The 12,571-nt window shown below is 42.1% G+C and overlaps 1 protein-coding gene across 1 annotated transcript in view; it reads right to left on the bottom strand.

The window, feature by feature from the left end:
• The window catches only part of LOC143804704 (sulfotransferase 6B1-like), a 31,042-nt gene extending 18,754 nt beyond the window's left edge, over nt 1–12,288 (bottom strand). The window contains exons 1-3 of the mRNA XM_077283066.1: nt 11,997–12,288; nt 8,274–8,383; nt 4,919–5,008 (exon numbers count right to left, since the gene is read on the bottom strand). Coding sequence (XP_077139181.1) covers nt 4,919–5,008; nt 8,274–8,383; nt 11,997–12,195 — 399 coding nt within the window. The 5' untranslated portion in view covers nt 12,196–12,288. The remainder of the gene's footprint in view (nt 1–4,918; nt 5,009–8,273; nt 8,384–11,996) is intronic.
• Between the last annotated feature and the right edge of the window lie 283 nt (nt 12,289–12,571).

Raw genomic sequence — 12,571 nt, 5'->3', positions numbered from 1 at the left:
CAGGCTATGAATATCAGCCCGCAGCTGTCTGCGTAGCCTTTACTGGCTATAAAAATAGGGGGACCCTAAAAAAATGGTGTGGGGTCCCCCTATATTTTATAGCCAGAAAAGTTACGCAGACAGCTGCGGGCTGATATTCATAGCCTAGAGAGGGGCTATGGATATTGGCCCCCCGGCTACAAGTACCAGCCCCCAGCCGCCCCAGAAGTGGCGCATCTGTAAGATGTGCCAATTCCGGCACTTAGCCCCTCTCTTCCCACTCACCTGTAGCAGTGGGATATGGGGTAATAAAGGGTTAATGTCACCTTGCTAATATAAGGTGACATTAAGCCCGGTTAATAATGGAGAGGCGTCAATAAGACGCCTATCCATTACTAATCCTATTGTAGTGAAAGTGTAAAAAAAAAATAAAGGCAGCCAGAAAAAAGTATTTTATTATTCTTAATTTCACCATACTTGCCATACTTGAGCACCTGCAAAAAAGTAAAAACAATAAACCAACCATATGCTTACTTTCCGCCGTAGTCCAATTAATAACGAATGTCCCATGACGATCTCCCCTATAGAACAGTGACATCGGGTGATGTCACTGCTCTATAGGCCCTCCAGTGACACACTGACAGGAGACAATGGCTCCTGCAGCGTATCACTGAGGTTACCTTAGTTCAGAGTCTCACTTTATGTCAAAGCTGTATGGGAATTTTCTCACACAGCAGTGCCACTAGTGAGACTAGGGACTATTTTCTCACAGGGGTGGAGGAATACATTGTGGGGAATACCTTGTGGAAGGATACCTCCCATCATTGTATTCCTGGAGCCCCTTGAGAGCGGTCACATCAGCTGATGTGGCTGCTCTCCACTGGAGATCGTCATGGGACACTCATTTTAATTGGATATCTCCGGATCAGGGAGTATATTGTTTGCTTATTATTTTATTATTTGTTACAGGTGACACTGGCTTCGGGGATCAAGGTGACAAGGTGATGGTGAGTATGTTCTCTATGTTTAATGTACTGTATGTCTATATGTATGTATTGTATGTGCTGCATGTATGTTATGAATGTTGCATGTTCTGTATGTATGTACAGTATGTTACATGTCGTATGTTGCATGTCGCATGTGGTATGTCGCATGTTGCATGTCATATGCCACATGTCGCATGTGGTATGTCGCATGTTGCACGTTGCATGCAGCATGCTGCATGTCGCATGATGCATGTGACATGTTGCATGTCATATGTCGCATGTTGTATGTTGCATGTCGTATGTCGCATGTTGTATGTCGCATGCCATATGTCATATGTCGTATGTTGCATGTCGCATGTTGTATGTTGCATGTCGCATGTCCTATGTCATATGTTGCATTTCACATGTTGTATGGTACATGTTGCATGTCACATGTTGTATGTCGCATGTTGCATATTGCATCGACGTATGTTGCATGGTGTATGTTGTATGGTGTATGTTGTATGTTGTATGTGCACACAGTCTAGACGAGTCCGGCTCTCCTACATCTGGATGCCTGACATCCAGATGTAGCAGAGCCTGTAGATGATCACGGAGATAACTCTTCAGTGATCACCTACACTGAAGCGTTCTCACAATCAGCTGATCAGCTGTTTGTGAGAACCAGACTAGTGACCGGAGATAACTCCCGGTCACGTGCACGGCAGTTCTCGCGATAAGATAAGTTATCGCGAGAACTGTAGTGGACGAGGGACTTCCGGCGGCAGGACTGGTGAGTCGGCATGGACATGCGTAGTAAGCTGCGTTTACGCAGTTTCTACACATGTGACTAATCATTAGATGTGGTTTTATGATAAATTTATGGCGCTGCGATGGAGTGTCGCCGCATTGTAAACAGACATTCTGTGTTCTGACAAGACGCATTGCATGTCCGTTTACGCGGGTCTGCCGCCGGCGTGTTTTACCGCATAGTGGAAATCCCCTCCACTATGCTGTAACATCTGGACACAGTGTGTTTCACACTGTGGCTCTACGCAGCGTCAAACACGCAGCGTTTCCTGAATGTGGAAACATACCCTTACTGTTCAGAGAGACTTCTGCAAATACGGTCTTCGAGGAAAAGTATTCAGAAGAAAACCTCTCCTGCGTCCTTACCATAAAATTCAGCATCAGAATTATGCAAAAGAACATCTAAACAAGACTGATGTATTTTGGAAACAAGTCGTGTGGACCGATGAGGTTAATACAGAACTTTTAGGCCACAATGATCAGAGGTTCTGTATGTGTGGAGAAAAAAGGGCACAGAATTTCAGGAAAAGAACAACTCGTCAACCATTAAGCATGGGGGTGGATCAATTATGCTTGGGGTTGTGTTGCAGCCAATGGCAAGAGGAATATTTCAGTGGTAGAGGGAAGAATGGATCAAATGAAATTTCAATCAATTCTTTATGCAAACATAATACCATCTGTAAAAAATATGGAAGTTGAAAAGAGGATGGCTTCCACGAATTGATAATGATCCTAAACACACATCAAAATCCACAATAGACTACCACAAAGGGTGCAAGCTGAAGGTTTTACAATGTCCCTCACAGTGCCCTGATGTGAACATCATTGAAAATATGTGGCTAGACCTCAAACTAGCAGTGCATGCAAGACGACCCAGGAATCTCATAGAACTAGAAGAATTTTACAGGGAGGAACGGATGAAAATCCCTCAAACAAGATGGAATGACTCTTGGCTGGCTACAAAAAGCATTTACAAGCTGTGATACTTATAAAAGGGGGTGCAACTAGATACTAAACATGCAGTGTGCCCAAACTTTTGCATCGGCCCATTTTCCTTTTTGTAATGTTTAAAATTTAAAAGATGAATATATATATATATATATATATATATATATATATATTTATATATATATGTATATGGCTAAAATTAAAAAAAAACATTGTCTTTAACGTTATGCCGTTTAGAGATCATTTCATCTTCCACCTGCTTAACTGTTCACAATAGCAGAAATTTGGACCAGGGGTGCCCAAACTTTTACATGCAACTGTATATGTATATACAGGGTGGACCATTTATATGGATACACCTAAATACAATGGGAATGGTTGGTGATATCAACTTCTTGTTTGTGGCACACTAGTATATGGGAGGGGGGAAACTTTTCAAGATGGGTGGTGACCATGGTGGCCATTTTGAAGTCGGACATTTTGGATCCAACTTTATTTTTTTCAATGGGAAGAGGGTCATGTGACACATCATTTATTGAAAATTTCACAAGAAAAACAATGATGTGCTTGGTTTTAACGTAACTTTATTCTTTCATGAGTTATTTACAAGTTTATGACCACTTATAAAATGTGTCCTAAGTGCTGCCCATTGTGTTGGATTGTCAATGCCCTCATCTCCCACACTTGACACACTGATAGCAACACCGCAGAAGAAATGCTAGCACAGGCTTCCAGTATCCGTTCTTTCAGATGCTACACATCTCGTATCTTCACAGCATAGACAATTGCCTTCAGATGACCCCAAAGATAAAAGTCTAAGGGGGTCAGATCAGGAGACCTTGGTGCCCATTCAACTGGCCCACGATGACTAATCTACTTTCCAGGAAACCATCTCGGGTGTCAGGTCCGAGCATTTCTACATGAACAGTTTCCTGGAAAGTAGATTGGCACGAGATGTGCAGCATCTGAAACAACTGATAGAACAGAGTTGCATTGGCAATCCAACACATTGGGCAGCACTTTGAACACATTTTATAAGTGTTCATAAACTTGTAAATAACTCATGAAAGAATAAAGTTACATTAAAACAAAGCACACCATTGTTTTTCAATAGGTTTGATGTGTCACATGACCCTCTTCCCATTGAAAAAATAAAGTTGGATCTAAAATGGCTGACTTCAAAATGGCCGCCATGGTCACCACCCATCTAGAAAAGTTTTCCCCCTCCCATATACGAATGTGCCACAAACAGGAAGTTGATATCACCAACCATTCCAATTTTGCTTAGGTGTATCCATATAAATGGCCCACCCTGTGTGTGCGTGTGTGTGTGTTTATATATTTGTGTGTGTTTATATATATATATATATATATATATATATATATATAAATATCCTACAGCTTTGTAATTACTCAGTGTGTTGTCCTATGTCCTATTGCTTTTTATGAAAGGTGATACAATAAACCTGAAGCCCAGTATACATTTCAGATGGTTTGGCTGGGATCCAAGAAGTATCGTTTCTCCTTGCGGAGAGTGACATGATAAGCATGTCGAGGTGAGGAGACTTAAAGCCGCAATGCTCCTCTGGGAAATATGCAAATTGTCTCTTCAGAGAGGAAGAGGACTAGAACTCTAGTGCCACCTATTGGAAGTAGCGATTCTAAAAGTCAATGTCGACCCTTTAACGAGCCTTGTCACATGACTTAGGATAATAGCCAAACCAGAATCTTAATTTGCAGACACTGTTTCGGGGTACTGCCCCTCGTCAGTGCAAAGTGGAGATCTGGTTTGGCTGATTGAGAGGCGTCAGACCGGGATCCAAGAAGTATCGTTTCTCTTTGCGGACATGATAAGATGGTTTGTCTGAATGTTTGGCTGGCTGCTCTCTTGCCTGACTCTTATATACTGTAATGCTCGCTCTGCTGAGTGCTCCTATGTTCTCTGACAGAGCCTCTGCCAGACATCTCTGGCGGAGGCTTATCTGACAGAAAACAAAAAGGATCGACTTTAGGAAATTTGACCTGCTGGATCCATATCTTCCCTGACATCATCTGTCAGGGGCCTCCATACACATTAAACCCGTTCATATCTGCTTCATGTGTAGATAAATTTGCAATTCACACACTTTGCATTACTAATTTGTGTACTATATGTTGCTGAAGAAATGTGGCAGCAAACATAATTTTTAGTATAACAGATTGGAGACTAAGTTTACCTTTACTTTCTTGTCAAAAAATGGTTGAGGTATGTTGTCATAATGCAAGTGCGATCCTAAAACTCGTGGTGAAGATTCTACTTTTAACTTCTGAAAAAAAAAATAATTAAATTTTACTTAAAGAATAATCACAATTTTAATCCTTGTTTCATAAATTAATAGTACACATGAAAACAAGAAACTTTGTAATATATCTTATCAAAAAAATCTGCTTTCTCCTCCTGGACTGATTTTTCATTCTCAATTCAATGGTAAAATCTGCATTCAGTGAAAACAAATTTTCCCATTTCTAGAAAAAGAGATGCCAATTGGTACTTTTACATTTTTTTTTTTGAAGAAAGGAGGAACCGGAGGCAAATGTATTCTGTGGCAAATTCTCCAGAAATAACATTATCCATAGACCTTTATGAGCACCAACTGTCATCTCCTATTCATGAAGGACAGATTTTACCCATGAATTGAGAATTTTGAGAGTGAATTATCATTCCAGGAGGAGTAAGAAGTGGATTTCTCTTGCAATATATATCACAATTTTTTTTCTATTGATTTATAAAGAAAAAAAAATAAAACAAACTAATATTCTCTAGGTTTTTTTAACAGTCCAATAGGGTTTGCACAAGTCTATCAAATAATGTAAAAAAGTGTGCCTATCATTTCAGGTGAATCTTCAAAATAGGTCATCGGTACTTGAGTAATATCAAAAATATAACTTGTGTGATACATTCTTCAGCACTTTCCCCTCTCTGTGGACTCTTATCTCTAAAGCCAAATTCAGGCGTCCTCATAGGAATATATGAGGCTGTCAGTGGTCAGTCCATGCACCATGGTCTGCATATAGACCGTGATTCGTAGACATCTAATGTTGGCCTAAATTTCACATGGCAGCTCCAAAAGGGTTAGGCATTAGTAGCAATCATGTTCCACCACGCTCAATCGCACTGCACAGCCTCTAGCCCGTCATTCTGCACCAACTTCTGATGAACTAGCAGACACCTCCAAAACATAGACATAGCCAAAGACTGTTTATGACATGATACCTAATGGTTACCATACAAATTAGACTCTCTTGGACTGATGCCGCCAACTTGAGAAGTACTGCAAATCTTTCCTTCACCAGGGCAAAGATTGAGTTTGACAAACTAACCCCCAAATCTTAAACCTCCTACCTTCAGCAATATTGTGTCTGTGTGACTATGGCATTATTAACCATAAAGAGACTGTGGTGACAATTTAGTAAAGCAGTTGATGCAGTCACTCCCTGGCTTGGCACAGCCACACCTCTCAGTAATTTATTTTGTAGTGGGTTGGGTACTGGATGGCTGCTGCATCAGCTGCTTTCCTCAATGTGAGCTTCCATCAGTAAAGTTGGTTTCACACATCCATGACCCATGAGCATCACCCAGGGGCAGTCCCACTGTGGTCCGGTCTGATGGGCATCGCGGTCCGGGGCCTCCTATCTTCATTCGATGTCGTCCTCTTCTTGTCTTCCTGCCGAGGCTCCGGCGCAGGCGTACTTTGTCTACCCTGTTGAGGGCAGCGTAAAGTATTACAGTGCACAGGCGCTGGGCAACGCTGACCTTTCCTGGCACCTGCGCACTGTAGTACTTTGCTCTGCCCTCAACAGGGTAAACAAAGTACGCCTGCGCCGGAGCCACAGCAGGAAGACAAGAAGAGGACGTGATCGTATATGAAGATGGGAGGCGCTGGACCCGGACCGCGACGCCCATCGGACCAGACTGCAGCGTGACCGCCCCTGGGTGAGTATAATATAACCTGTTTTTCTTACTTTTCAGGATACATCGGGGGCTTATCTACAGCATTACAGAATGCTGTAGATAAGCCCTTGATGCCGATGGCCTTATCTCATATACGATTTTTGGGGTGACAGACTCCCTTTAAGTAGGATTTGTAAATTTTGATATGGATTTGGATGCAGATTGGAACTAGATTAGAACTTGAGGCAGCAAATGTGCCCTAAGAAAGGAGCTGCCTCTATAGACATCTGTCACGGACGTGGTTGTGGAACCACTGTGCATCGGACCGTGGAGAGCATGGAGGAGCATGACTAAGCGAGCACTGGACTGTTCACTAGAGCCTCTGATGGTGAGGTTAGGCTTGGCTCCCGATGCACATCACGTCCCACTCCAGGACTGACCAACGGATGCACAGCAGCTAGACCCAAAAGAACAGACTGGATGGTGGGTCAGGTGGAGTTTGCAGAAGGCAGAGCTTGTATCAGAGTGCAGCAGGCAGGACCTGCACCAGAGTGCAGCAGGCAGGATCTGCACCAGAGTGCAGCACGCAGGATCTGCACCAGACTGTAGCAGGCAGGATCTGCACCAGAGTGCAAAAGACAGGATCTGTACCAGAGCACAGCAGACAGGATCTGCACCATACTGCAGAAGGCAGGATCTGCACCATACTGCAGAAGGCAGGACCTGCACCAGAGTGCAGCAGGCAGGACCTGCACCAGAGTGCAGCAAGCAGGACCTGCACCAGAGTGCAGCAGGCAGGATCTGCACCAGAGTGCAGCAGGCAGGATCTGCACCAGAGTGCAGCAGACAGGATCTGCACAAGAGTGCTGCAGGCAGGATCTGCACCAGAGTGCAGCAGGCAGGAACTGCACCAGAGTGCAGCAAGGACTGGTATGCAACCTTACGCAACTTAGACTGCAGAACAGGAAGGTTGCTCAGGCACCTCCCCAAAGGGGAGGAAACAATACATACATACTGCCCCACAGCCATTGGCTGGGGAGGAAATAGCAAGTGCACATGCTGGTCCTTTAAGAGGGTTGAAGCGCGCGCGTGCTCTAAGGACATGGCTAGAGGCCCGGCTGGCAGCTCTGCTGGAAGCATGCGGAGCACAAGAAAGGGGATAACCGACCACAGCATGGGTGAGTGAATTGACATGCCGGAGGCCCTGCCTGTCAGTGCAGAGATCCGGCGTGGTGCTAAGAACATCACACTAACTTCATTGCTGGTGCCACGTGGAGTGTTTCATTGAAGACTCGCTAAAATATGTAGATTAGCAACAATAATTCTGGCTGCACTACAAGCAGTATAGGTCCACAGTGGTCTCACAAGTGATTGTGATTTACTTTACAGAAAGCATGCTAATGTAGTTTATGTCACTATTTCTTCACTATGAAGCTGCTGTCAGTGAACAGAACGGTTCTCTGATATCTAAAAATGATTTTCACGTCAGTTCAATGACAGCATGGCAAAGAAAAGGGCTAGAGATGTAGTATGTCATAAAGGAAAATACACTTTTTTTCTACATATAGTATACCTTTCAATGCCCCTTTAAAGTTGCATGTACTATACCAACAAAATGTATATTTACAGTTTGCACGTACCTCAAATTTATCGGGTGCTTTAAATTCAATCAATGGCATAAGAGCTGAAGGTTCCTTTTTGTAAAAAGCATAAGCAATGGAATGTAATAGTGATATAGTCCAATTGGATCCTATGAATAATGGGACAATTCATTATCTTTACATATTGACTGCAACTACCCAACACATTACAGATGTTCCTGAACCTCTTGCAAATTCAATTTTCAGTTTTGAAATGACTTATCTTACACTAATGTTATTAATGTTTGATGATCAGGTGTCACTATGGAGGTGACATCAATGAGCCCAAGTGACTCCACAAGCCTCCAGAGGACTGACAAAGAGCAACGGCAGGGCGAGTGACAGAAGCAAGGCAAATATCTCAAATATCTCTCCTATTCGACGACTGAATGCATGAAGGCTTGTAATGCTACATGTTTTCTATCCAAATAATAAAAAAATATGATTTCTGCATTAAAGTCTTTGAGCCAAACGCATTTGCCCATTGTATTAGTGATGGAATCTAAGAATTTTTAAATTTATCAATAAAGAAGTATTAGGAGATTGATGCTTAAATAATATCTTTTTACTAAGTTAAAAAAATGTTCTATCAGAGGGATCTAGGCAAAGCTCAAATCTTTATGATGTGATGTCCTTTCTGGAGTGAGTTAGTAGTGGAAACTGCCTCATATGCCCCATTGGTTGCAATTACAAGTTTTTCTACTCTATTGTGCTCCCAACTAGGGATAAGCGGACTCGTGGTAGTTTGGGTTCATTGGGTTCGGCCAAACTTTAGTCCAAAGTGCAGTTCGAGTACCAGAACTTGACCCCGAAACCCATAGAAGCCAATGGGGACCGGAATTTTGGTTCTGTAAAATGGTCGAAGGAAGGGTTAGGGGGCTGCAAAAGGAAGCAACAAGCGGCTAAGAGCAGGATAATTGCCCTGCAAACAAATGTGGATAAGGGAAATTACTTAAAATGACATATATCACTGAATTCTGTGTTTCAGCCCATATCCCTTGCTGTCTTCAGAGTACCTAGCAAAAACCTGCTGACAGTTTCCAATTAGGAGTTATGTAACAGCATTGTTTCCTTATCAGAACATTGGAATGTCTTCCTGTAACTGGACTATAAGCTCTGATAAAACTTAGAAAATATTGAATATTTTAGTTTCTAAGTTCTAAATATCCATTTAGATGAGCCAATAATTAGCAAAGTAGCTTTCCTAGTAATACTCATTTCCCAATTATTGGTCTGTCTGTCTATACTGCTACTCACCCAAATAATGAGCAAAACACTAGTTTGTCTTGTGATATGACTTGCACAGAACAATCATATTAACAATCATTCTGTGTGTATAGAACTTTGTTATCCTTACCAATCAGGCCATTAAGGGTCATTTAAAGGCAGCGGTTCAGGGTTAAGGGTCATTTAAAGGCAGCGGTTAAAGTGAACCTGTCACCAGGTTTGGCCGATAAGAGACACAGCCATCACCATTCAGGGCTGATATACAGTATTCTATAATGCTGTAGATCTGCCCCCAACCCAACCTGCAGGAGAAGAAACACAACTTTCATTATACTCACCTGCGGGGTGGTTCTGTCAGAAGGGCGTCGCTGGTCTTGATCTGGCGCCTCCCTTCTTCTTGCGATGCCGCCCTCCTGCTTGCTTCGTGTGGATGACGCGTCTCCTCGGCACCATGCTCCTGCGCAGGCGTACTTCTCTGCCCTGTTGAGGACAGAGCAAAATACTGCAGTGCGCAGTTGCTAGGAAAGGTCAAAGAGCCCCGGCGCATGCGCACTGCAGCGCTTTGCTCTGCCCTCAATAGGGTAGAAGTACACCTGCGCAGGAGCGCTGTGCCAAGGAGACTGTATGGACGTGTCATCAACATGAAACAAGCAGGATGATGGGGATCGTAAGAAGATGGGAGGCGCCGGACCAAGACCAGCAACACCCATCAGACTTGCCGCCCCGCAGGTGAGTATAATAAAAGTTTATTTTTATTCTCTTACAGGTTGGGGGCAGATATACAGTATTATAATATGCTGTATAACAGCCCTGAAAGGTGATGGCCATATCTCTTATCGGCCAAAATTGCTGACAGGTTCCCTTTAACCCCTTAACACTGGATGCCTCCCCCCATTTGGCGCAGGCTACGGCGGTGGGACCACACCTTTTCCAGGACATGACAGCTGATCTGATCAGCTGACATGTGCCCAGAACAGCTGCGGGTGAAATAGTGAATCACCCGCGGCTATTAACATGATAAATGCTGCAGTCAAACTCTGACAGCGGCATTTAACATGGAAACGCAGGAAGGGCGTCCTTTCCTCCCCCCATCGGTGCCCAGGTCAGATAACCGTGGCTCACTGATGGGTTGGCATGACAACCCGGGGTCAGGAGAAGACTCCTGTGGTCGTCATTGCTGAATTGCTATGAGCGCCACCTAGTGTTCGGCGTTCATAGCAAGTGAGCATTTCTGATACATAGAGCAGGGCTGCAGCAATCAGACAAGTACAGCTTCTAGCCTCCCATGCAGACTATTGAAGCATGTTAAAAAAAATGTTTTTAAAAATATTAAAAAAATGAAAAAATATAAAAGTTCAAATCACCCCCCTTTTGCCCCATTCAAAATAAAACAATAAAAAAAAGATCAAATATACACTTATTTGGTATCGCCGCATTCAGAATCGCCCGATCTATCAATATAAAAAAAGAAATCAAATCGGTAAATGGCGTAGTGAGAAAAAAATTAGAAACACCAGAATTACGTTTTTTTGGTCGCTGCAACATTGCAATAAAATACAATAATGGGCGATCAAAATAACGTATCTGTACCAATATGGTATCATTAAAAACAATCAGCTCGGCGCCCAAAAAATAAGCCCTCACTTTTTTTTTTTTTTTACAAACTGGATTTTTTTTTCACCACTTAGACAAAAAAGAACCTAGACATGTTTGGTGTCTATGAACTCTTAATGACCTGGAGAATCATAATGACAGGTCAGTTTTACCATTTAGTGAACCTAGCAAAAAAGCCAAACAAAAAACAAGTGTGGGATTGCACTTTTTTTGCAATTTCACCTCACTTGGAATTTTTTTCCCGTTTACTGTTACACGACATGGTAAAACCAATGGTGTCATTCAAAAGTACAACTCGTCCCGCCATTTTGACCAAAAAATAAAAAAGTTATGCCTCTGGGAAGAAGAGGAGCAAAAAATTAAAATGCAAAACCAAAAATACTCTTGGTCGTTAAGGGGTTAAACAAATCTAAATTTTCCATTACATATTGACATAACCCATTTTCTGCAGCTAATTTGATAGAATTATGAAACCTTTTGGCATTCGATGATAATTGCCATCACTATACAGTACAATACATCTCTGTTTACATGGTATCCGCTTATCAGGAGGGGGCAGGGCTACCTATGTACTGGGTTTACACCTTCTACATGCAGATAAAAATTAACTGACAGCAAAGATCTACAAAATGGTGAGGAATTGAAACGCAATGTGCTACAAAGATGTAAAACTTTTTAATTACACAGTCATTAAACTTTATTGACATAAAGCTGGAAATTTCCTTTTTGGATAGAATCTAAAATAAAATAAATGTAGCAAAACTATAAGAATAGCAATCCTAATCTATCCCCCAATAATATAACCACTGTTTACATTACTATTTGCTATGCTATAAGTTATTAATGATTCACCCGTCACCTAGAAGTCACCTTAGAACTTACCACATTTGGGATATGCTACCAACATCAAATCCTCTTCCCGTGCTTCAAGTGTTTCAATAGTCTTAAAAGTATCAACATCACATGTCATTGTCGGATACAGCACTCCATTGTAAGTAAATATCAGGTCCTCCTTTGGAGTGTTCTTGGCTATGTCAAATACTTTTTGTAAATTTTTAGCCAATTCCAAATTTCCCTCCATTGTGATGTGACTTAGGGCTGCTAATAGCAATCTTAGATTGTTTTTCCCCTTTTCTTAAGCTTACAGGCAACAAGAATGATCGAAAGAGGGCAGGCATACAAAAGGAAGAGGCTCATGTTGCTACAGTTTTTAACCTCTTGCGGTCTGACATGGTATGTCATCTTAATACTATGTTTAGAGTGAGTGTATTGCTGATGTACTGGTTTAACCAGAATCAAGTCATTAAAGTATATCAGACAATAAAATATAATGCATCAGTAGACTTGCTGTGACTGGATAATGTAAATTATGCCTTTATGTTACTAGTCATTAGACAACACGACCAGTAAATCTCCAGAAAATTAATATCTATCCCCTGGATCTTGAGAAAGGAGAT

Source organism: Ranitomeya variabilis, chromosome 2 (assembly GCF_051348905.1).
Source record: "Ranitomeya variabilis isolate aRanVar5 chromosome 2, aRanVar5.hap1, whole genome shotgun sequence".
Lineage (NCBI taxonomy): Eukaryota > Metazoa > Chordata > Amphibia > Anura > Dendrobatidae > Ranitomeya > Ranitomeya variabilis.
This window is presented reverse-complemented; position numbering and strand designations above follow the sequence as displayed.